At 45.6% G+C, this 27,147-nt stretch overlaps 1 protein-coding gene across 1 annotated transcript in view; it reads left to right on the forward strand.

The window, feature by feature from the left end:
* Positions 1-27,147, forward strand: part of API5 (apoptosis inhibitor 5) — a 150,336-nt gene that overhangs the window by 32,781 nt on the left and 90,408 nt on the right. The window contains exons 8-10 of the mRNA XM_078684341.1: positions 15,536-15,625; positions 17,843-18,021; positions 20,887-20,980. Coding sequence (XP_078540467.1) covers positions 15,536-15,625; positions 17,843-18,021; positions 20,887-20,980 — 363 coding nt within the window. The remainder of the gene's footprint in view (positions 1-15,535; positions 15,626-17,842; positions 18,022-20,886; positions 20,981-27,147) is intronic.

The raw sequence follows: 27,147 nt of genomic DNA on the forward strand, positions 1-27,147 counted from the left end.
GAATACATCTGCCTTGATGTCATCAGTGAAAAAAAAACTGTATGTTCACTACACATCATCTACCACCCACCTGGGGACAACATAACCTTCTCCCAACAACTAATGGACACAATCTCAATCAACTCAGGACGGCAAAATACACAAATTTACCTTGGCGATTACAATCTTCACTGGAATGATTGCAGTGACGCAGTGGTTAATAGCCTCAAAAATTTCCTTAACGCTTCTGACCTCACCCAAATCTGCAACAGCCCGACCCATGACAAAGGCTCCATCCTCGACCTTATCTCCAAAGAAGGCACTATTCAACTTGACTCTATCCAACCCTGTGACTGGTCAGATCACCATATTGTCACATTCTTCATCAATGAAAAAGTTAAACGTAACCCGGTCCAATCCGCCAGGCCGAAAGTTTGGAAAAGAGACCTGAAGAAACTCAATCCAAACTCTTTACCCCCTAACAGCTGCAATCTCCTACTCCCCCCCCCCCCCCTTACTGGCGTTACTGACGTTCAGTACTTGACTGACCACTATCTCAACGCTATGACCTCAATAATCAATGAAGCTGCACCGATGCAACTGAAAAGAGTCTCCACCAAGATCTCCAACCCTCGGTACGACGGGAGTCTCAATGAAGACAGACGGGCCATGCGAATGGCAGAGCGCACCTGGAGATCTGTTCCCTCGGCACTGCATCTAAAAATTCTGAAGAAAAAGAGAAACGCATACTTCATGAAAATAAAACGCTCAAAATCAGATGTTCGAGGCATGTGGGCTGCTAAATTCATATCTTAGCATTAGATCGCCGCCTAGTGTTGGGTCCGGATGATCGCACATTGTTGTCCTGGAAGAGTCTTCGAAGTATCCTGAGATAGGTGGCTCCTCCCCTGGACTACAGTGCGCATGGGCATCGGCTCCATCCCCAGATTGTTTTTTTCCGCCATTGGGTTCGGATGCGGTCTCGACTTCTCTCTGTCGGAACCGAGTAAAACTAACTTTTTAAGGCCAAAAGGCCTTGTATTTATAGCGTCGGTATTGTTTGCGCACGGTCTCGAGTTCTTCCAACTCTTGAAGTCGGATTCAGCGGAGTTTTTTAACTCTTCGGACATCGAGGCCTTCTCATCGCGACACGACCACGAATTTCCAGCATGGAGCGGAGTCCGTTTAAGTACTGTCCGCTCTGTGGGTCCAAGTACCCACATATAGACCTGCACCCGGTCTGTAACAAATGCCTTTCACCGGACCATGACGACGGCAAGTGTAAGGCTTGCGCTCAATTCAGGTCGAAAAAGACTCTCAAGCTTCGGCGCGCGGTGCGCCTGGAGGCCAGACAAGCGGCCCCGGATCCAGAAAACATCTTCGGCGACCAAGAAGAAGATGAACAGGGTCATCATCTCCAAATATCCCCACCCGAAACGGAGGTCGAGGCGGATCCGGAAGACGACGACGGAGTCGTGGATCAAGGCCTTGAATACGTCGACGAGGTAGGGGACGTCGAAGAGATTTATGGGGCCGCGGCAGATAGCTCAGGGGACGAGCTATGCCCCGAAGGTTTCGAAGATCATGATCGGGTCACGGGATCGCCAGTTGGCCTTACCCAAGACCCCGTACCGCAAGCCACGGCCCCGCCTTCAGGCCCGGCCACGGACATACTTGCTGGGCAGGCCGGATCGAAACCGAAACCGACGGTATCGACTACGCCTAAAATGGCCGACCCGAAAACGAAACTGAAACTTAAGGACTCGAGCGTCCCTAAAATGGCGGCCGGCCAACAGAAAGCTACTGCACCCGCCGCCGCATCGGCTCCGTCGACCTCCGGCCCGCAGAAGTCGAAGAAGTCTGTCGATTCCACAGGGTCAAAATCGGCGCCAGAGGAGGGATCCTCTAAGAAGGGTGGTCGGCACGGATCAACCGCTGCGACACCGTCTAAGCACGCCAAGGCCAGCGGCACGGCTCCGGTTCCGACTGGGACTCCGTCCGTCGGACGCGTAGTGGAGTCGGAGGTTGGCACATCTGCGCATCGATCCAAGGACTCTGGGTCAACGGCAACTGCATCGGCGTCCAAGACTCCGAAAGGCCACCATGACGTCGGATCCGAGGGGAAGGTCAAGACATCCTCGTCAGCGCCAAAAGCCACTGTGAGTGAAGTGTCCCCCGTCGCCGCTTCGCTGCAGAGAATCGGGGACAAGGCCGCTGCTACGTCGGCTCCGTTACCGTCGCCTCAGACGCCAAAGGACACGCCGGCAAAGCCTAAGAGTAAGCTTCTCTTCCTTCTGCCGCCGAAAGAGGCTCCGAAGGCCTTTTCGACGAAATCGACGCCAAAGAAGTCGGATTCTTCTACGGCGGGGGTACCTTCAGGTCGAGAACCCGAATCAGAGGACGATTCTGAGCATTTCATCGACGCCAACACTGGCAAATTAACCCTATACAAAAGGAGGATTACTTCTGAGCCTCTGGACTCATATGTCATCCCACTAAAGAAAAAAAGGGTTCCTCTGGACGCTTCTGGCCTCATAGAACCTATCCAGCCTCCTCCAAGAAGAAGCCCTACTCCCTCACCAGAACACTCTGAGGGTGAGGGATATCATGGGGAGGACCAATACACCTTCCCCATCAATGAACCAGATGCACATCCAGATGCATATGATGACATTGGTGACCAAGGCACCCAAAGTGTGGGGCAAGACCCACAGCCTTTCAGTGCACGTGCATCCCCAACAGAGGATTCTGCAGGTTTTCATGCACTCATTGAGAGGGCAGCTGCTAATCATGATGTGGACATGCATGCTGACCCAGTAGAAGAGGACTTTCTTTTTGACACTTTTTCAGTCTCTGAAAGAACTGTGAAAACGCTGCCTATGCTCAAGGGAGTCCTCAAGCATGCAGCTGACATCTTTAAAGAACCTACCAGAGCGAGAGTGGTCAATCCACGTATCGAGAAAAAGTACAGTCCAGCACCTGCAGACCCTGCATACATTCGGGGACAGTTGCCACTAGACTCTCTTGTGGTCGCAAATGCCAGGAAACGGGCCAACTCCCAGACAACGGGCGAAGCTCCTCCCCCAGACAAGGAGTCCAAAGTGCTAGAGGCAGGGGGCAAAAGAGTGGCGGCACAAGCTGCCAACTTTTGGCGTATTGCAAATACACAAGCACTCTTAGCACGTTACGATAGGGCGCATTACGACACCCTAGAGCAGATTGTACAGCACCTGCCTCCACAGTTTCAAGAAGGCACCAAACTGCTTATTGAGGAAGGGAAACTGATCTCCAACGCAGCCATCAAGTGTGCACTTGACGCCGCAGACACAGCAGCTAGGGCGATCAACACTAGCGTCATGCTGAGACGACAAGCTTGGCTCCGCATATCAGGGTTTAAACCTGATATTCAGACAACCATACTTAATCAGCCAGTCAATCCTGATAGACTGTTTGTTCCAGATGTTGACACCACCCTCAAAGATAAAGAAGGACACGGAAACTGCTAAATCTATGGGGGCCCTACAATCACAACAGTTTCGTGGCAATAATTTTCGTCGCTCAGGTGCACGTGGAGTCACCAGAGGACAAATGGGTCAGCAATCGCAATTCTCAAGAGGTGGAGCACAATCCTCGTTCACAAAACAGAACAAGGGAGGTTACAGAAATAACAGCAACAGAGGTCGCGGCAGAGCAAACAACAACTCCCGCTCCTCTACCCCAAGCAAACAGTGACTCTCTGTCACTGCCCCCCGACCACTTAACACCTGTCGGGGGGAGACTGCAGCAGTTCCTGCCCGTCTGGAGAAACATCACCACAGACAGGTGGGTGCTACAACTTGTCCAGTACGGTTATTGTCTAGAGTTAAAGTCCACTCCACCCAACATTCCACCAAGGCAACGGCCTATGTCCGCAGAGCATTTGCACTTATTGCAGCAGGAAGTAGTGGCGATGCTGCAAAAAGGCGCAATCGAGCTCGTGCCAGTGGGAGAGGAAGGAACAGGGGTATATTCCCTGTACTTCCTTATTCCAAAGAAGGACGGATCTCTCAGGCCCATTCTAGATCTACGTCCCCTCAACCTGTACATACTGTCGGAACATTTCCATATGCTTACACTGCAACAGATTCTTCCCTTGTTAAACCAAGGGGACTTCTTAGCAACCTTAGATCTCAAGGATGCTTATTTCCACATTCCACTACACCCGTCCCACAGGAAATACCTCAGGTTCACTATCCAAGGCAAGCATTACCAGTTCAAGGTCCTACCCTTCGGAGTCACCACAGCCCCGAGGGTGTTTACCAAGTGTCTGGCGACAGTAGCAGCGCACCTCAGGAGGCAGAACATCCATGTCTACCCCTACCTGGACGACTGGCTCGTTCAAGCCAAGTCGGAACTACAGTGCGCCGCGGATATGTCGACTACCATTCACCTTCACAATCTAGGTTTCTCGTTGAACTACCCAAAGTCGCATCTTCAGCCAGCACATGTCCGGCAGTTTCTAGGTGCGACGATCAATACCCTGACGGCCATGGCTCAACCAAACCAAGTCAGGATAGACAGCATGCAGTCTCTAATCCAGAAGTTCAGACCACAACACTCGCTTCCAGCGAGAGTGTTCATGCAGTTGATAGGCATGATGGCCTCCTGCATCTTCATAGTCCCTCACGCGCGGTTACATATGCGCCCGCTCCAGGAGTGCTTAGCAAATCAGTGGACACAGGCTCAGGGAAATTTAACAGACCTAGTGTTGGTTACCAGTCGGGCATACGACTCTCTGCATTGGTGGACTCCACACAACCTTTGCAAGGGCCGACTGTTCCAGGAGCCAGTGCCACAGATTATCCTGACGACGGACGCATCTCTCCAGGGTTGGGGAGCTCATCTGCTCACTTACACAGTGCAGGGACTATGGACGACGCAGCAACAGAAGATGCACATCAACTATCTGGAACTGATGGCAATCTTCATGGCGATCAAGTCCTTCATTGTACATCTGTGCAACAAGGTAGTGTTAGTCCGGACGGACAACATGGCCGCGATGTACTACATTCAAAAGCAGGGAGGCACCCACTCGCCACAGCTGTCTCATCTGGCTCAGAGCATGTGGAAGTGGGCCATTCAAAGGAACATTTTCCTCATGGCAGAACACCTCCCGGGCAAGGACAATCAGATGGCGGATCTGCTCAGCAGATACAGCCATCAAATGCACGAGTGGGAGTTACACCCATCTGTACTCCACCCGTACTTCCAGCAGTGGGGTCATCCGGAGATAGACCTGTTTGCAACAAAAGAAAACGCAAAATGCCAATACTTTGCCGCCAGGTTCCCTCACCCACAGTCGCAGGGGAATGCGATATGGATGAACTGGTCAGGCAAATTTGCGTACGCTTTTCCGCCAGCCCCTCTGATACCGCTGGTGGCAAGAAAGCTAAGGCAGCACGCGATGACTCTCATCCTGGTTGCTCCAACGTGGGCGCGCCAAGCATGGTACACCACGTTCCTCGAACTCTCAGTGGTGCCGCATCAAAGACTGCGCCTCACACCCAGACTTTTGACGCAGAACCATGGAGAAATTCAGCATCCAGATCCGCAACAGCTCAACCTGGCGATCTGGCTCCTGAAGTCCTAGAGTTCGGATACCTTAACCTGCCTCCAGAATGCATGAACATCATCAAGGAGGCAAGAAAGCCAACTACCAGAGCATGCTATGCTGCAAAATGGAAGCGTTTTGTCATTTACTGTACTGCTAATGACATCAACCCGCTAGACGCATCTATCCCTAACATCATTTGTTATCTGTTGCATCTTTACAAGTGCAATCTAGCGTACACTTCCATTCGGATACATCTATCCGCCATAGCGGCTTATCTTCAAAACAGGCAGCATCTCTCTGTCTTCAGAGTGCCTGCCATTAAAGCTTTCCTTGAAGGTCTGAAACGAGTCATTCCCCCAAGAACACCACCAGCTCCGGTGTGGAACCTCAATGTGGTCCTCACCAGACTGATGGGACCACCTTTTGAGCCACTGCACTCGTGTGAACTCCAGTTCCTAACGTGGAAAGTAGCTTTCCTAATAGCTATTACGTCACTGAGGCGTGTTAGTGAGCTACAAGCGCTCACAATCCAAAAGCCTGTCATTCAGATTCATCCAAATAGGGTAGTGCTACGCACTAACCCCAAATTCCTTCCGAAGGTGGTGTCACAGTTTCATCTCAACCAAACTATTGACTTGCCGGCATTCTTCCAAAACCCACAAACGGTAGCGGAAAGAATGCTCCATACATTAGATGTACGGAGGGCGTTGATGTACTACATAGACAGGACACAACCCTTTAGAAAGACAAAACAACTTTTTGTTGCCTTCGCACCACAACACAAAGGCAACCCCATTTCAAAAGCAGGAATAGCCAGGCGGATTGTTAAGTGCATCCAAATATGTTATCAAAAGGCCAAGCGCACTCTAACCATACCCCCAAGGGCGCACTCCACACGCAAATTGGGGGCATCCATGGCTTTCCTAGGGAACATTCCTTTAGAGGACATTTGCAGAGCAGCCACGTGGGTTACACCACATACCTTTACCAAACACTACTGTGTTGATGTACATTCCAAGCAGCAAGCTGCTGTAGGACAGGCTGTTCTCAAGACACTCTTTCAGGTTTCTGCAGCTGGCACGGGCAACCGCCGCTGATGGAGGGACTGCTATGTATTCTATGCTAAGATATGAATTTAGCAGCCCACATGCCTCGAACTGAATATGCTACTTACCAGTATGCATCTGTTCTTGGCATGTAGGGCTGCTAACATTCATATCGCCCACCCTCCTCCCCGGTGCCTGTCGCAGCTGCAGATATACTATTGTATTCAGTCATTAGCATGGACATCCTTTACACTTTTCACTCCATCTTCTGCCACAATGGCGAAAAACAATCTGGGGATGGAGCCGATGCCCATGCGCACTGTAGTCCAGGGGAGGAGCCACCTATCTCAGGATACTTCGAAGACTCTTCCAGGACAACAATGTGCGATCATCCGGACCCAACACTAGGCGGCGATCTAATGCTAAGATATGAATGTTAGCAGCCCTACATGCCAAGAACAGATGCATACTGGTAAGTAGCATATTCATTCTTCAGACTCCAGCTCGACCAAGCAAAAACCGTCCAAGAAAACTGTTCGAGCTAATCCGATCACAATCCAAGGAACAACCCCAAGCAGTCGACATTATAGGCAATTCACCTTCCTGTGAAGATTTCTCCGCTTTCTTTATCCAAAAAACAGACAACATAAGAAACGATCTCCTCATTGACGCAAGCCTTTACCCCAAACCCCACTGCATAACGCTCAATGAGCCAAAAAACAATGCGACATGGTTATCCTTTGACACTTGCTCTGAAGAAGAAATTGACAGACTACTCAGCACCCTGAAACCATCCAATCACCTTACTGACCCTCTTCCTGCTAACGCTGTAAAAGACTTCACTTCACCCCTTTGCTCCTTCCACTCTGGACTAAAATTATCAATAGCTCACTTCAACAAGGAACCATCCCTGACTCCCTCAAAGTTGGACAAGTTACTCCTTTACTAAAGAAACCAACAGCCGACCCCACTGATCTAAACAACTACCGTCCTATTACCAACATTCCCACTCTCGCCAAACTGTTGGAAAAATGCGTGCAACTGCAATTGACAAAGCACATAGAACAGTTTGATCTCCTCAACGCTCATCAATCAGGCTTCCGAGCAGGGCACAGTACCGAAACTGCTATGATTCACATAATTGACGACGCCCTCCAAATTTTAGATCAAAATGATACCTGCCTCCTCATCCTTCTTGATCTCTCTTCAGCATTCGATACTGTGAAACATGAGAACTTACTCGAACTCTTAAAGACAAGAATGGGTCTTTCTGGGTCTGTTCTTCAGTGGTTCACCTCCTTTCTACACAACAGGTCTCAGAAATTCAAGAGCAACAACTTGATGTCCTCTCCAGTACCTGTTGCGTTAGGTGTCCCCCAAGGATCCTGCCTATCCCCAACTTTGTTCAACCTAGTCATGGAACCTCTCACCACCTTGCTACAAGCATCCAATGTAAACTTTCACATGTACGCCGATGACACTCAGCTATATCTCAAACTACAATCCCCCAATGACATTATGGGTCTGAACTCAACGATGAGAAGCACCCAATCCTGGCTGGCCGATAACCACCTCAAACTCAATGCTATGAAAACTGAGTTCCTTCTGATCTCACCCCCGCGAAAATCGCTACCACTCAAACCTGGCTTAAACAACTAACTGCACTTAATGTCCAACCAGCCATCGTGGATTCAGCAAAATCCTTAGGCATAACACTTGACGCCAATCTCAACATGCAGCAGCATATCAGTAAGGCAACTAAGGGAGCGAACTTCCAAATAAATACCTTGAGGAAACTTAAACACTTCCTCCCAGCCAAAGACTTCCAAAATGCAGTACAAGCACTAGTCATCCCTCGCATAGACTACGGCAGCATCGCCCTCTGCGGTCTCCCCCTAACTACAACTGCACCCCTAAGAGCTTCACTAAACGCAGCAGCGAGACTCATCACTGGATCTAAAAAACACTCTGATATCTCCCCTGACTTTAAATCCCTGAACTGGCTGCCTTTTGATGCCAGAATACATTTGAAGATTGCCTGCATGACGCACAAGGCTATACACCTGAACTCACCCGGCTACCTCACTCAGAAGCTGACAATTTCCGGCGTCTCCAGAACCACAAGAAGCACAAACAATCTTCTGCTGAAGCCTCGAAGATTCCGGAAGGAAAGAACCTACAAACGCTCCTTCTCAGGAATGGCGCCTAGGATCTGGAACTCACTCCCGCCTGAAACCAGGCTCATCTCCTCCACTCTTCTCTTTAAGAATGAAGTTAAAGCTATCCTCATGGCCAAATACTTTTGAACTGATATTTTTGATCTTTCAAGACTCTGCGCCGATTTGTACTATCTGTTTGATCCCTTTGCACATGTGTTTTATCTGTATTATCGACCTACCTGAGTGTTCATGCTCCCTCTTATTTGTACTACTTGTATTGATGACCTACCTTCCTAACCATGCTCCCTCCTTTACCCACCCTACCTATCACTTACCCCTTTCCTATGTAAAGCGCTCTGTTATCTGCAAAGATCTTGTTCGCGCTATATAAAACTTTCAAAATAAAAATAAAATAAAATTGTCAGGCGTCTTATATACATGTGAAAAGAGGAGCTATCTCGTGTCGACTGCCCTTTGTACTTCCCCTGTAGATAATGTTATCCGTATCTCTTTCTTTACCTCAAAATGTCCGCTCCATCCTTCCCTTTTCTTCCTGTACTTTTACCTTTACCCCAGATCCCCACTCTTATAGCCTGTCCTTTTTCGACCGCCGCTTCCTCTTTTGGCAGTATTTTATTCCGCCCAGTCTCGTTTTTGCTTTCTTTCGGCGTTTTTTTCTTAATTTTTTCGCCCATGTCTATCATTTGTAATTTTACATTATGTTCTCTCCATTACTTATGTCCTCTTTCTTCTTTCCTTTTCCCCTCTTTCTTCTGTCTCTTCCTTTTTCTGCCCTTCATCTTCTCTGTGGCTTTTTCTTTGTCACCTCATCATCCTCTCTCCGTTTTTTCATTCTCACTCTTCCTATATTTAATTTCTAAACCTCTCGTCTGTGTCTCAATTTGTTGTTCTTCTTTTTTGTAATGTCATTTCCCTCCAGTTTTCCATTGGACCCTTTCTCCATTTCCCCTCTTCCTTTCGTCTTCCCAACTCCATGTCTTTCTCTGATCTCTCTGACACTTCAATATTCCTCTGTATCTCACCATATATTGCTGTGCTGTATTACCAGATTTTATCAATCTGTAGCTCATCCGTAAGTTAATCAAAAGAAAGAGAAACCACTAATACAAGAACTGATAGACAAACAAAACACCAGAAAGTATAACCAAGCTTAGATGGTGGCGAGTAACCCCTGGAGGATTGAGTAGAAACCAACACCGAACTCCCTGACTGCCCTAGTACTTTACAACCTCTTGGACCTTCCCCAACCGTACTTTTACTGTGAATTATCTGACCTACTCTTGCGGCCAAACAGCGACGTGACCATTCAGAGGTATCTGGACAGGTTAATATTCCTCATGCTGGCTGATACACCCCAGCCTGCTTGACTTCCCTGCATATTACAGCCCTAGTGCTCCATGACTACGTTGACTATCGCACCAGCCTAATATTTCTCAAGCTCCGATATACTCCGGTCTGCCTGATTTCCCCAATATACTGCGGCCACACTTCTGCTTCTTGACCAGATTGATATATTACCCTCTCTGACCTGCCCCAGCTGTACAAGTACTTCTCTGACTGTTTCATGATTTCTTTGACCTGCCAGGCTATTCCTTCTTGAGCTCTCTGACATACTCCGGTGCCCTCAAGTTCTTCAGTATACCATCATGGTAACCTTGGTATACCTTGACTCATCTGGCCTGCCATTGCCAGCCTAGTCCTGTTCACACTCCAACAAAGATTGGCCACCCTTCACAACATACCACAGCAGCTCTATTATCCCCCAATCTCCTTAGCAATCTCCTTACCACTGAGGCTGCGCTAATATCCTTTGACCGCTCAGACATTCACTAGCCACTCTAATACTCCACAGATGTAACCCAGAAGCTCCAATACTTGTTGACTTTGACAAACCAGACTGGTCTAGAACCCATACACACTCCAACACACCACTGTCACCTAAAATACTCCCTCCAATTCTCCAACATTTCCCTGCATTCTAATATTCCTCTACGATGCCAACATACCTCAGTCACTTTAATACCTTCTCTGACACACCCTCTCTGGCCCACTAGTCTTCAAACTCTGACTTCTTACATGCATACTCCTGCTTTCACCCACCTCTCTAATGTACCCCATCTACCCTCATGCTTCCCAGACTCTGAGATTCCGATGCCACTTCATAAAAAAATCTTTATTTTATCATAGTAATGTTGATGCACATACAGTACAAACAGCAGAGCATCCGGATCACTCCAATTCCCATGAGTGCATTTCCACCCTCCGTATTAGAAATCGGATAGTCTCATTAAAACAACCGAATAACACAGTAAAAGGGAACAAGCAATACCCGCTGTCAGCTCCTCACCCAACCGCATTTCCTACATTTGGGATGAGTTACATGTTGTCCACCAACACAATCCAAACGGAACCTCAATATGTCTCAGAACTCTCCCCGCTAGCCCCCTCAAAGCCACTATCCCCAGCAATAGTTACTCCTCCGTATATACCCCCGATGTAGTCAAGCAGATGGTGAGGTAAGTATGGATACTTAGGTTGTGACCCACAAACTCAGCACATAGCCGTAGCTCACATCAACTCTCAGGCAATCTGTTCAGCTTCTCTAGATAAACCTCCCATTGCTCCATTGGGTGACACTTCCCATCCCTGACCATGGTGTCTGCTCGTACCACCAACTCAGTCGATGCCCATCTGATCGCATCTTTCTGGTGCATGTGAATGGGTGAAACTGCATCTGCCTTCCATGACATGGCTATACAGCATTTAGCCAGTACTAGAGCCAAGTTCTGAAATCCAGCTCTTTGCCTCATCCGCTTGGTTACCACCCTTGTGTTGAGAAGCAGCACAGTGGGTCCTACGGTAGGACGGAGGTAGTGACTTCTGATATACATTGTAAAACCTCATCCAGAACTCAGTAATCACCGGGCAAGCCTACACCATGTGAATATTCTGGTGCCAACTTAATGCTGCCCAATCTTTTACATACTCCAGTTGCCCATACTCCCCTACCTCTGATATACAAAACAAGCATTGGCATAGCCAATAGGTATCGCTTTTGGGACCTTATAAGTATTTAGTTATGCAGCACAATATCCTTGGTGCAACAAAATCAGCTATTGCGTGGCTAAACACTTATAAGGTCCGAAAGGCGAGACCTATGGGCTACACCAATGCTTTATTTGAATGCTATGACCAACACAGATAAGCTACTCTCAATTTCCCAAGCCACCTTCTACATAAACTCTACAATATTTATATAGATGCCATGTCTCCTACCTAAGTATCTTGTTTGCTTAGATGGAAGTCAGATTCAAATCAAAATCAAATATTTCTTTATTCGGCATTTAAAAAAATACCATAAAAGTGCATAAAAAGGGCTAAAAACTTTAAAATACAATTCAATTCATTACATTTCATTTGCACAGGGTCACTCCGTTAATGGGCAATATAATCGGCTCCTCCTTCTCGAGTGCCTTATCCTGACCGCCATTTTAATAAAATTCGTAATACAGAACAGGGTATAAGCATCATTAGCCTTTTACAGGAACAAAAAAGCTACCTTGGCGTGTTTAAGCTTTGCTCTTTTCAAGACTCCGACCATGAACTTGCGCCTAGGTAGTGTATAAAATGAGCACAATAAAACAAAATGAAGGGTATCCTGCGGAGACCTATTGTCGCAGCCGCATGTATCCTTCTGCTCAACCGATGAAGTAAAACCTGGGGGGGGTCAGCCAGTAGATGATGTAAAAGGTTGAACATAAAACGGGTCATAAAAATTCTGTCCTGTGCATTGTGGGTCAGTGAGAGATAGGGTTCCATACCACTCTCATTTTTCAGTAATCTATAGGCAGCAACTGTGGGTTTACGTTCTTCGATGGCCACCCTGCTTGCAGTTGTCCATTCCCCAAACAATTTCTTAACTCTCAGTTTATCTTGGGTGGTAATGGCTTCAGGGTTAATAAAAAGATTCTTACAGCCAATGCCCTCAAATGTTCCCTTTACATATTTTAACCAGGGGATGGACCCCTCTTTGTCTCTTTTCAGGCAGTCTGTTATGATTTGTCTGCTTAGGTCTGCCTCTGGGTTAATCCAGATCTTCATCCAGGCCAAAAGCGGCCTGACCTTGATTTGATCTTTAATATAGGCTTCTCCTAGTTCTTCATGTGTGATATAGGCAGGGATACTATGTGGGGTTTTAAGTACCCTTCTAAAGAATTTATTTTCCTCTGCCTGTACCTGTTGAATATTTACGAAGCCCCAAACCTCTGCCCCGTAGGTGACTTTAGCGAAACCGATATATCTGTACAAATTCATGACTTGTTCAGGATACCACCTGCCCAGTCTATGACCGTAATTCATTATTGCCCCGGTAGAAGTCACCAGTTTTGAACAGTGCTTTTCCACCAGAAGTCTGAATTTTAACAACCCATCGAATAAAAGGCCTAAATAGGAAAAGGACAGAACCTGTCCTATTTTATGGGTGCCTATCTTGTAAGAAAACTTCTTGTCTGGTCTGGCCCCTGCCAGCATGACATAGGACTTGTCCAAATTTGCGGATAGGTCAAGGGTGTTCATGAAGCTGCCGAACCCGTCAATCAGCCTCTGAAGCCCCCTGGGGGACCGAGCTAACAGCACCGCATCGTCCGCATAAAGCAGGACGGTGACCGGGCGGCTACCTACTTGAGGAGAGTCTACTCCTAGTTTACTTAGTTCGCTGTCAAGATTATTAATATAAAGGGAAAACAAAAAAGGAGCTAAAATGCAGCACTGCCGCACCTCGCTGTTGCATGGGAATAGGTGTCCTGCCTCCGTCTGGGTTAAAACGAACTGAAGCAGTGGTGTTCCAATGCAAGGCTTTAAGAATGTTGAGTTAATCCAGGTCCACCCCTAGGTCTATCATCAGGGCCCATAGCTTCTCTCTGTTCATGTGATCGAACGCGGTAGAGAGATCCATGAACCGTAGGTACACCGCCCCCTTACTGGCTATAGTGTACTTAGCAAACAGCAAGTAAAGATTCCGGCATTGGTCCGTAGTTGACCTTCCCTCCCTGAACCCATATTGTGTATCAGTGATTATCTGGTGCCTGTCCGCCCATTCTGTAAGGCGATTAAGGACAACACGACCCAACACCTTCGCCGTGACATCAATCAGAGATATCGGGCGATAGCATTGGGGGTCGTCCCTATTCCCTTTTGTGTAAATCGGGACTATTATTGCGGAGGACCAGGAGCGCGGCAGACCGGCTTCCACTGCCGCGTTTAAGACCCTCGTTAGAATGGGGGCCCACATTTCTACCTTGCTGAGGTAGAGATCGGGAGGTATGCCGTCTGGGCCGGGTGCTTTATTTTTGGATAGGCCTAGTATGGCCCCTTCTACTTCTGCCAGGGTGTTCTCTATCCTTGCAACCCATCTTAGCCCTTGCCCCTCGTCATTATTGGTTTCGCCAGTATGATTATATAAGTTTTTTAAATGGGAATGCCATTGTTCTGGCAAAATAGTGCTAGAAATCTGTGGGGCATTTGAGTCCTGGAAACAGGGTTTGTTTATAATTTTCCAGAACTCTGTCCGGTCACTTCTGTCCGCAGCCTGCCTTAGGTCATCCCAAGCTTGCATTTGAAGGCTATATTTCAGTTTTTTTAATACCTTTTTATATGCCCGCCTGCATTGGATGATGTATAACTTATCCCTAGGAAGAGATTTTAAGCTAGCTTTCAGCTCTTTATGTGCCTGTGAATAGTCTTTATCAAACCACCTGGGGGTGGTGTTTATTCTCCCATTCTTGGTGGTCTTTAATAGTCCTTCGATGAGGTGCGCCATCTCCTCAAATGCGTTTACAACAGCAGCCCCCTCTATAGAGGGGTCAAGGCAAACATTGAATGCGTCTGCCCCTGTTGTTATTAGAGATTTATAAAAGGTGTCCCCATCTATTTTGGACCATCTGAGTCTCCTCCCCTGGTCTGTTACATTCTCTACACAATCAATCCTAAGGGGATTGTGGTCGCTACATATGCTCCATTCTATTTCTGCCCCTTTGACCCATGTTTTGAATATACTAGAGACCATAATAAAATCAATATAGGAGCGAAAGCCTCTACCACTTAAAAGTGGGATTAATCTCCCCGCCACTACCCAGTTCTACAAGATCCAAGGTGTGTACCAGATTGTGACCTTTCAACACCCTGTCTAGGTCTGTCCCTTCAGGTGAAAGTAGAAAGTGCGGCCCTTTCTCCACTGTACAGCGGGACCATTCCTTGTTAAAAGGTCTTAGATTCGGCCACAGGTGACAGTTAAAATCGCCTGCTAGGACTAGGGACGGTGCTACTGCTGTCTTCCATACTGCCAGCAGGGCATTTTGGCGAGTGTCCAGTTCCTTAGTTATATTACCCTTCCCGTTGACTCCCACCGCATTATACCAATTAATTAAGGAGATATTTAAACCTTTTGAATGGAAGCTCAAAGCTTGCATATTATGTGATGGCCAGTTGAGGTTGGACCACACCCCTTGTATCTGGAGATCCACATACATGATCAACCCTCCCATGGCTCTCCCTGATGCTGACTTTTGGGGAGGCACTGAAAAACACTTAGTCAGATTCAAAATTGCTAGGATTTAAAGTCTAGAATTGTGAGATTTTTTTTTTCAGACTAGACCTGGGTAGCGCAGAGCAACCTTGGGTATGCATTTGTATTAGTTCTTTCATCTCCTACTCTTACCTTACCCTTCATTTGCTTACAGGTCTTGAAGCTGTTGGCAGAGATGAGTGCGTTTTGTGGTGAGACAGAGAAACTGGAATCAAACTTAAAGAAATTATTTGACAAGCTACTGGTAAGAGTACTACATAGATTTGTTTAAGCTGTAAAGCATGGTTGTGTCAAAAAATAGCTAAAGCTTTTTATTCCCTTAGCTTGTAATGCTTTATAGACATAGTAACTTCTTCAACTTGTCAAAATATGCACACACTTATTGGACACCACACCAAAATATAATCTTAAAGTATGGTTAAATACTTGGCTTCACCCATGTCCTTTCAACCTAGTTCTGTCCATTCTGTCTAACTAAAAGAACTAACTCCCTTTAACACTTTACTTTCTGGGGATATGCTGTAAAGTTGTCACTTAATATAATAGTTATTGATCCATTTTTAATAAAGAAAATCACTTTATTAAAGGGAAATACATTTCAGTGCACAATAACTTGTAAAAACTGAAAGTGCCAAGGAGGTTCTGGGCTGGAAAACATACTCCCATATTTTATTGGTGACTTGCCCATGATACTTGAAAACTGTTTAATATTGATCCCAATGTCTTTGTTTATCTAAGTTTTGAAGTGCTCTGGTCATCTTACTAAGACTAGACCTTGGAGTGGTTGGATAGTGGCAGATATCCTATTATAGTCTTTAGTTTTTAATAATCTATGGTACCCAAGTTTGCATGGGATTAAAAGGATATACCCCTAAAATTCTCCCCCAAACCAAGATCCTTTAGCAATCTAGGCAATTATTTGCTGAGTGCTGTTCACCACCTGTATCCTACTTGACTCTTTTTTGGGGGTATTTATTAGACAGGTGGGCGAGTTTCCACTGTTTATCCCAGAAGGTGCCATTGCAGGTCACTATCTCAGATTGTTCAGGTTCTTCTAGAGGTTTTTGTCATTTGCTGGTTTACTCACAGGAAGACTGGTAGAAGTTGTGTGGCGCTCAGGTTGGGAGGAAAACGTGACACACTTTTTTTGTTTGTTTTGCAAAACCTAAGCATCTGGACTGTTGTAGCCTCCAGGCTCAAGGACCATCTGTCTGTTAAGCTGTCTTTTAAAGTAGGAGTCCATAGATCTCTTCTTTTGAATCTGAGCACATTCCCAGCAGTTACTGTCTAGCTACTTATGCAGCAGGTCAAGCGCAGGGAGAATTCCAGAGGCTTTCCCAGTCAAGTGTGAAGTCTGATGGGAGAGTAGCAAGCAAATCGCTGGCTTTCGCATTCTTCTTTACAGATACTGGTCTACAAGCTCTCCTCATTGATCAGTCAAAAATTGAACAAACTACTGGCTGAGGAGTGCTGGTATTTATTATTTTATCATCTGGCTACCAAGTTTGGCCAGTGAAGTCTGATTTCCCAGTGTTCAGCTCCAATTTGAGACCTCTTCTGCTAGTCCCTCTAGAGACTGTTATAGGTTGGCTCTGGTGGGTATTGTGGCCCATTTCATGGTGGATGGTGTTCACATGGGGAATGGGTTTAACTATATAAAAGGGAAATGGACTGGCTGTTTTTTCCTCTCCTAGGCGCGCAGTGTCTGGGAGAGGGGGCAGAAAATATGTGCATGCATGTTGGTATGTCTATGTAATCTAGACTTGAAATTGGGCCAGTTCTGAGGCACAAAGCAGTTTTTTGTAGTTTGTGTCGCTTGTGTGTGGAAAGAGATTGATTAACTGCAGCTGAAGTCTTGTCTTCAAAACCTCTTGACTTGATGTTTCACACTCCTTGCTAGTGAAAAATACTTTATCTACATATTCTATTTAATTCTGTCCCTGTCCTACCACCAACACTCATGCCGTGAACCAAAAGGGCCTCACCATGCACAACAAGCTTGATTATGATTGTTAATCCAAAAGATTATACTCTGGACATGGCACTTGTGCTCCTCCAGCTGAATGTTCCATTCCAGGCTTTTTATATAACCTCTTCTGATTATAGTTGTACTTCCGACTTTTACCTGGGTTACTTCATTAACCACTGTGGCTCTTTTGTCCTGTACTTACCCATTCTGTTCAGTGGATTGTCCTACAGAGGCCAACTCCACCAATTTAAGTTGCTGTTTTGTTTTTACACATTCTAGCCTTTAGTATGCAATTTGTACACTACAGTTCTTCCAAGCAACTGCTCAAAACTTGTCAAAAACTTGTTTTCAACCTTCAAAATGCATAAATTGTGAGGAAGGTGGCAAACTTCATTAGAGTCTTGAATTTTGTAGGAATGTTTGGTCCCCTTGGTTTGGAGAAATGAGAGACAATCAGGATATTTATTGTCTGCTTATTGGTTTATCCCTCAGGAGTACATGCCACTTCCCCCAGAAGAGGCGGAAAATGGTGAGAACTCTGATAAAGAAGAGCCCAAGTTGCAGTTCAGCTACGTGGAGTGCTTACTGTACAGTTTCCACCAACTAGCCCGAAAACAGCCTAATTTCCTAACCGAAGTTAATGCAGAGAAACTAAAGGACTTCAAAATCAGGTATGGCTTGTCGCATATCTCAAAATGTCATTGCACGTTTATTTCACCATTAAAATCCCCTTTTTACATTTTTCTCTCTTGCTTTCCAAACTAGTCTCTACGTCACATTAGGGCTGATCTATTTGGGTGGGGTATATTTCAGAAGACTAAAAGCAGCTCACGGATCTCATAATCTTGGCCACAACCAGCAGAGGTAGAAAGATTGTACAAGTGCTCACTTCAGGGTTAAAACTCTGGGTACAGAGACCGTTCAGGTTTAAGCAGTAGACAAATTAGGCCAGTTTTAGGGTATAAAAGGCAGTAGAGATTGTCAATAAACACTTCAATACATCAATATATAGGGACCAACCCACAAGTTGTTAAAGAACACTGATGATAGTTAGTGCTCCCTGCAATTGAGGAAAACTTATAAGCAAACTTCTGAACTCGGCAAGATTCACCTCTAACATCTGATTTTGAGTGTAATTCCTCCAAAAAATCAGATTATCATTTCATTAAATCAGCAATTGACTCGGAGCCTTGGAACGCTAAACACTAATTTTATACCCCAAAACCAACTAATTTGATTACAAAATGCTTTCTGGCTGCTAAAACCTTAACTTTAAATTACATTCCTTGGGTATCCACGGGAAATTTCTTGCTGCGTGGAAGTTCTGCCTTTCTACGATGCGTCACTGCTCCTTGTGGATGGTCCTAGTCATCTCCTCGCAAACACCACTTCCCAGCTGGCTCATTCTCGAGCGACCCTCCCTGTACCATGGTCCGCTGCCTCTATGATGCCTACGCTCCCTCTGCAGCCATCCCCTCCCGCAGTTATTCACTTTTCACTTCCTTCAGTCATTTTTTGCCAGCACCTCCTCACTGTGCCCCACACTCTATCTCCATTCTTTTTCAGACTTCTCCCCTCTGTGACCGTTTGTCCCTTTCTCACAGTGCACCTATTGCTGTTTCCAGCCCTGTTCCAGTGTCTTCAGCAGTTTTTCATAATGCCCTATTCACTTCACATGAGCACATCACTAGCCTCTTATTGTCGCATACCTCCCCTACAACTGTTCTCCTGTCTGTCACGTCCATCTGCCCCTGATCCTCTCTCCCACTACCCGTGTTGCATACCTCTGCATTCTGAGCATCTCAGTCGTTAGTGTACATTTCAATATGCGATTGGGGATACAAATATACAAAAGGTATCCGCTGCTGGTTACTATTACTGTAATAGGAATACTATCTCATAAAATAAAACTATACATTTGCTGGTGGTGGGGGGAGGGAGGTGCTTGAGCAAGAATAGGCGGATGAAGAGTGCCAAGCTGTTAAATGACTGTATTCTTTTTCAGAGTGGTCCTCAAGAGCCTTTCCTTTCTGCTATTATTCACGCTGCACTTTTTCCCCTGTACGGAAACTTTGTTCTCGAATCTATATTTCGATCAACAAAACTTCAAGCTCTGGTCATTTCCCTATGATATGTGAAAACATATCCGATCAGGCAGTATCATTGTTTTCTGTAAGATCCCCTGTACTACACTGAAATAAACGTTTCGAAACGCTAACAGCAATCCCTCTGTCTGTGCCTGAGCTGGGCTGCGCGGATCCTGTGCACGCCTGAGCGTGCACTCTGAAGATGCAACAGCACCCAGGGAAGGACGGAACTTGGAAGAGTCAACCCCAGAATCACTTTTTATCTGTGTACATCTCGATTTCACTACAATACCTATACATGTTGATGGGGGCATCTTGGTTGATTATTTGGTATTTGTTCCGTATGTAAAATGAGCACATTGTTGGCAATTCAAGTTGGCAGGAGCCCTGTTGCTGCATGCATCAGTTTTATGTCAGGTAATGCTCAACATATGTACTCCGCTTTTATTTTTAGGGAGGCGTTGTGGAATCATATTTTAGTTTGAATGCGACAATCGCAGCTTTATATACATATGGAGCTGCATAAAAAAACTCTTACCTTTTTAGGTCTCGCTGACCTAGCGAGCATGCGCTCCTCGCTCTGCGAGGCTTATTGTAACCGATAACATTTCTGTAGTGGACTTGTAGCCACGGCCCATCTGTTTGATTGACTGGCAACATCGTTTATGCTAAACACTGGCTCGTAATTGGAAATCATTCTTCTTGGTTACCGCCCTGTTGCCTTTTTCGCCGGCCCATCCGGACAGGATTGTGTACTGGCGGCGTTATACTGTCTCCTTTGTTTAGTCGTGTAAGCACTTTTTTTCCATTAGGGGCTTTGGAAATGGCGGCGCTTGTTTATTTTTGCATCGCGCTTTCACTTAGAGTGAAAGGGTGATCCAATTATAAACATGCGGCTGCCTTTGCGCAATGGCGACAGCTCGTCCGCTATATGAAAATGCATAAATAAACCAGCATTTTGCAATGCAATAGGTCCCACATTTACACAAGTTTGAGCTATTGGCACTGTAAATGACACTGCCATTTATTATGTTTTGGTTTTCAAAACATAAATAAATAAAAGGCATTGTCATTTACAATGCCAGTAGTTTAAACTTGCGTAAATGCGAGACCTATTGCATTGCAAATGCTTTTTATATATCTAGTTATCTATATTTATCTATTTGATATCTTTAATCTATCTTTTACTTATGCTATCTATATTTTATCAACATACTGCACAGCACCCACACTACTCTACAACATAGCTTTAAAGACATTGGCAAAGCCAGTCGCTCTAGCTTAACTGTTATACGATCCCAAAAGCTGGACCTTCTGGCTATGCCAATGCTTGTTCTCACTTGTGCCCTCCAAAATAGTCAGTTGCATGTGTAGATATTTATAGAACAGCAGTAATAAGTTATTTCTGTTATTTTTTCACGTGGTTTGTTTCATGTCTGTTGTCCCCAGGTTACAGTATTTTGCTCGTGGCCTCCAAGTGTATATTCGACAGTTGCGCCTTGCCCTACAAGGAAAAACGGGTGACGCATTGAAAACGGAAGAGGTAAGAACTCTGGCTGCTGCTGGGTGTATGTTTTTCAGCTCATAACCAAAGATCTGTACTTGAGTACGTTCTAGAACTTTATATCTTTATAAATTAATGTAGTGATTTCTCTTGTATCGCCCTCTCCTGTCTTCGCATATTTTAACTCTATATGAGCTAAGAATAAAGCGTAAACCATATCCCATTGAGATTTTTAAATGAACGGTGGGCTTTTACAGATAGTGGAGCATTATAATTTTCTGATTTAATTATATGTGATTACATGCAGCATCGTAGGTTACAGTCTAAGTTACTGAATGAAGGGTGTCCGTGACTTTCTTGACCATCATTCACTTTCTACAAATCACTTTACCATTTTTTTCAGTAAAGGTTATCTTGTTGCTGAACTAGAAAATGCTACTCAAAGCAGTCAACCACCTTTGTCTGGTATCTTGCCCGCTCAGGTTGCTGGTTTGAAAATACCCTGCTTTTCACCCTAATTTCTGGACCTCATTTGTGGTCGTCTGTTTTTTGGTACAGATACCTGCGTTTGACTTTACACTAGGAGCACACAACCAATCTGTGCTGGAATAGCATTGCTAAGTGTATTGTTAATAGATGGGAAAGAAAGGCCTGTGTGCAGGAGATGCTTAAATATACAGGGCACACAATTTGGCAGACTTCTAAGATATATAGTGTTTTTTTCTCTCTTCCTTTACATCAACTTGATTAACTAGCTTCTGAAGCCGTTTGCAGTGTACACAAAACAATTCTGATCACTCTGTGCACAATGACGAGACTGACTTTATATTACATGTGGTGCCCCAGTCAGAATAAGTATTGTGGTAACTGAAAGGGGTTTGGTCTTTCTGACCCCTTCTCCTAGGCTTCCATTAAACACTTAGGCTTCAGAACCTCTGGGCATGGCTGCAAAAAAGTCAGTTTCTTTAATCGCTTCCTTATTCGTACCTATTTAATGCCAACGTTTGGCCTTAACTTGATTACCTAGATGGTGGCTGAGAAGGTTGTTTCTGTACCATTGGCTGAAGAATTAGTCACTTGTATTCTTTGTCCTCAAAACGTGGTGAAAGTTTTCCTCAGCATTGTTAATGACCTTTCAGTCCCGCATGGCAAATTCCGACATCCACTCCACTCTACTGAGCTTCAGTTGTTCTACAGGCTTTGTCAAAATTGAAAAATTTATTTTAGTTCTCTGGCATCCCTAGACACTTCTCTTTCCTTCTGTTGTCATTAACCTTCCCCATTTTTGTAGTAATCCTGAATGTTTGTTTTTTCTTATGTCCTCTACTGTTGTGTACAGGAATCTGGTGTCTATCAAATCTGACTCTGTTCAGATCGCTGTTTCATGAACACTACTAGTTATTAGTATGGCATAGGAGACCATCACTCTTATGCTTACTGATAAACGAAATATCTCTCTGGTGTTCAGTGGTCTCTACAGACTCAAAGACGACCTACCATTTTTGAACCAGAAGCCTAGTCCATGGGCAATTATTTGCCTATATGTTTTCTCCTATTCCCTTTGAAAATAAAGTAATGTTCAGCTAATTGTGAACTTTCTCTATTTCTGGAAGATAACGACACATCTTGGAATGTGCACAGCATTGCTACAGCCTTAGGCACTGAATGGAGACTGTTCTGATGGTTGCTTTAAACAACCTCCAAAGGACACTGTACAAAGACCGGCAACCCTCTTCCATTGTAGGCGTGAGGGATTTTGCCATCGCCTAGCTTTATTCTTATCATGGTGGCTACACTTGAGCATTTTCCTCTGTTTTGTCATGATATTTTGCAAAATTTCCTGTAGTATTCTCTTGACTCCATTTTTGCCTTTATGTTCATGATTTACTTCAACCCTCTCATCTCTTCTCTTATGTTTGCCTCAGCTTTCTTTTCTGCTAATGATGAAGGCACTCAATTAATTCATTGGTTGGAGTGGTGTTCCTGCCAGCCTACTTTCAGTTTTGTTGAACATTAGCCATCACCTGGATAACTTTGAACTCCCTAGAACTAAACATTGACAAAATAGAGTTCTTCATCCTATTGAAAACTTCCACTTTGAGCTAGGCCACAAAGCGCCCAAACGCCAGCAAAGACCGTTCCTAATCTGGAGTTGGTTTTCCACCTTTCAAATTCTCATAAACTCCAGGTTAGCTAGTTGACTGCAGGACTCTTGGTCTTTGATCTGCTATACCTTGTCATTCTGGCGTTGCTTTCCAAACAAGTCCTAGTCAGATGCTGTGAGAAAGTGCCCTCTTTCTGCATGGTAGCCCCACCTTTTGCTGAACTGCTAATGTGCTTAGTGATGTGCTTTGACTGAGTGTGCCCTGGGCTCCTGCTAATCAGGTATCCAGGGTGTAAGAAACTGGCTCTATATTCAACTGCACCAAAGTGAGATACAGTGTGTGTATAGAGTCCAAGGGTCTCCAAAGGTTTGGCAGAGGTTAAAGTTAGACAGAACCTTACTCTCTAAAGTGGTAGCTTGGTTGAGCAGTAAGGCAGTATCAGAGGACAGTGTGAAGCATTTGATGTACACACTCAGTCAGCAAATGAATTCACACACTCAAGAACTGAACTGGTTTTGTATAAAAATACACTGTTTTATTTCTAAAATCAAGCAAGCCTGGTACAGGTAAGCATATAAATACTTTTGCAGCGTGAATCTTTCTGAATTCACTATGCTGTGCATTATTCCGCGTTCTAGTGGTTGGGTCCAGAATCGTAGTCTTTTCTCTCTCTCTCTTTTTTTTTTTTTTTTTTTTGTAGCCCAGGTGGGCGTCGACGTCCCACCTTTTGGTGTACTTCCTGTGACGTCGGCACGCTTCCTGCGGAAGCTCCCTCCTTTGGGTGCCATCTTCAGATTCTTTTTTCCGCCGCTGGGTCTGGATTGTCGCCGAGAGACTCCAGAGTTTTGGAGGAAAGAAGACGCAGAAAAGTCGAATTTCGTACTGAAAAGATTGGATAAGACGATGAGGAACAACACCATCTATCCGGGACGGCGAAGAAGGAGAACTTCGACGTCCAACGGAGATTGCGCATAAAGGGGGCCCCCGGAGCGCAAGAAATGGACAAGACACCTTTTTAAATTCTGCCGTAACTGCCACCACAAATGCGCACAGAAGGACCTGCACCCGGTTTTTAACCTCTGCCTACCGGTCGACCACGAGAGCAAGGACTGCAATGCCTGCTCCGCCTTCACACCGAAGACTCTCCGGGTTAGAGAGAGACAGAGAAGAGCCAACTACAACATGCAAGGCAAGGGACAACCGCCGTCGCTTCGGGACCTGGGACTCTCGAGCGACGAGGAGGACACAGTCGTAGAGACTTTTAAAGAGGTAGGAGAGTCGACGACCCCTAAACCCCCGACAGATCCTCGAAGGTCTGCATCAGACTCTCGAAAAACAGAGTCTACGTCCTCGAAGGGAGCACTGGTGTTGAAAATCTCGACAGCTGCATCCAAGGACAAACAGCCCAGCGGATCCTTAGAAAAGGACTCCCAGGCGGTGAAGACCGGCGAAAAGCCAGTCGTTGAAGCACGTCCCCGAAAAAGAACAATCGACTTCGAAGGAGAAGGACCCGAAGGTCGCTTCGGTGTCGACAAAGGACCCGAAGGTCATTTCGACGTCGACGAGAACGTCTAAAAGATTGGCCGAACCGTTCGACGCCGAACTGGAGAGAAAGAAGAGACGGCTCGAGGCCGAAATGGATAACTTCCTGCAAAGAAAGAAAGAGTTTGACGAAAAGATGAAGAGGTTTGCGGTTCCGTTGAAGCCAAAGACGGTGATCGTTGAAATAGAGGAGGAGGACTTCGACACCGAAGGGCCGCTGAACAGTCCAGAGGCACAGGACCATCTAGAGCAGTGTTTCCCAAACTGTGGTCCGCGGACCCCCAGGGGTCCGTGACACATTCCCAGGGGGTCCGTAGGCAACAGTTTTAAAAGCACAGAAACGTTTCTTGTATAATTACCAGCTTTCCAGCAACAATAAAAGTGTCAAGAGAATGCCAGTGATTAATGTACCTGCTGGAGAGCAGGAGAGTTTTGTTCAGTGGCAGCTTTGATTTAACTAATGTAGCACAGAGGGTTAATGTGCCTACTGCAAAGAACGTGTAACATGCTTCTTAAAAAGCAGTATTTTATGTGCCTAGGTTCGTGGTTACTGCTTTTGTCACAGAGATTCTTTTGTTACTGTGCACTTCATAAGTGACAATCGTAATCTAGCAGAGGGACCTATATACTGTCATCAAAGAGCTGCTTGCAAACTGCATGGTAAAAGTTAGTAACTTATATTTTGTCCCAGTTATTAATTATCCTGATGCTGCTAAAAAGATATATTTGGGGTTAGTCAATGCTAGCCACTGTGTTATGTTCTGAATCCTGAGTTTGTGCTTTTCCAGACCAAGCACTCTTTAAACATTTTATATACACACTGATTTACATGTATGATTCAATGTCTCTATATGTGTGTGATGCAAAGTGCTATGACATCCTACAATGGTATGAGAGATGCTATAAAACAAATGAAATACATGTGACAGAGGGGCTATTACCTCAATATAAAATACTAAGGGCCAGATGTACGATCCGTTTGCACATGCAAAAACCTATTGGGCCATGTACATAGCCTATTTCGCAAGTCGCAATTGGTTTGCGACTCTCTAAATAGGTTTTGTAACTTGCTATTTGGAAGGGGCATTCCCTTCCAAATAGCGAGTCTCAAAACCATGTACAAATGTTTTGCGGTCGCAAAACAGTCAGAATTACCACCTACTTCAAGTAGATGGTAATGCATTCGCAAATAGGAAGGGGTCCCAAGGGGACCCCTTCCCCTTTGCAAATGCATGCAAACTTATTTTTTACGGGCAGGCAGTTGGCCCAGGGACCTTTGCCTCCCCTTAGAAAATGAAATAAAAATGTTAATTTTTTTTTTTTTTTTAAATGCATGGTAAACAGGCTGCATTTTTTTTTTAACTGCTTTATTTAAAAGCAGTCCGAGATATGGTGGCCTGCAGAGCCCAGCAAGCCACCATCGCTGGGAGGGCTGGCATTCCCAATGGGCTCGCAAATTGCAATAAACACACTGTTGTACATTTCCTTCAGCAACTCACAATTTGCCACTCGCAATGTGTCGCCAATTGTGAGGTGCTAAATGAAATGGTCGTACATCTGGCCCCAAAATCCTTAGTACTTTGAGTATTTGTTTTGTGTGCACACGTGTGTATTTTTTCGAAATACTGTTTTAATGTTTGAAATTTAACTCATACAAATTGCTTGGGGGTCCCGGCTTCCAGTGGTGACTCAATGGGGGTCCTCAGGAGTCAAAAGTTTGGGAACCACTGATCTAGAGGAAGAAGTCCTCTACTACGAGGAGGAGGGTGACGATCAGCGGACGACCCTCGACTCTGCATCCTTGGGGACACAGGACCCGGAGTGGCAGGACCTCGACACCGAAAGCCCAGAAGAGCCCGTGGACACGTATCCTTCGAGGCCTTCGCCGCCAGATGACATTGGGGTCTATAATATGGTCATCAAGAGCGCGGCAATGGCCTTTGGAGTCAATCTAGATGAGGAAAAACCAAAGGCAGACTTCCTCTTGGAGACCCTGCTCCCCACCCAAACGAGGAGCCAGTACCTCCCCATGATTGAGAGTGTCCTGGCCCAAGGGAAAGAGGCGTTCAAGGAACCGGCAACATGCAGGTCCATCACGCCCAGGACGGAGAAGAAGTATAAGCACTCCTCTAAGGACCCTCCCTATATCCACATCATACAGTTCGGATACTGCATAGAACGGGAAAAGACACCGCCAAACAAGAAACCAAAACTGAATGCGCAGTCAGGAAAGGAGCTAGAGGTACTTCAAAAGGAAGCGAGGGAACTCCTCCAAACGGAGGCCATCGAACCAGTACTATACAGAGAAAGGAACAAGGGAGTGTACTCAACCTACTTCCTGGCACCAAAGGTCGACGAAACACTGAGACCCATCCTGGACCTAAGGTTCCTAAACAAGTACATAAAAACACAAAAGTTCAAGATGACGTCCCTACAAGAGGTCCTCCCTCAGAAAAGAGGCGGAGACTTCTTGGCCACCATAGACCTCAAAGATGCCTACCTGCACATCCCAATGAACAGGCAGCACAAGCATCTACTGAGATTTACCATCAACAAAGA

This window comes from Lissotriton helveticus, chromosome 3_2, assembly GCF_964261635.1.
Source record: "Lissotriton helveticus chromosome 3_2, aLisHel1.1, whole genome shotgun sequence".
Lineage (NCBI taxonomy): Eukaryota > Metazoa > Chordata > Amphibia > Caudata > Salamandridae > Lissotriton > Lissotriton helveticus.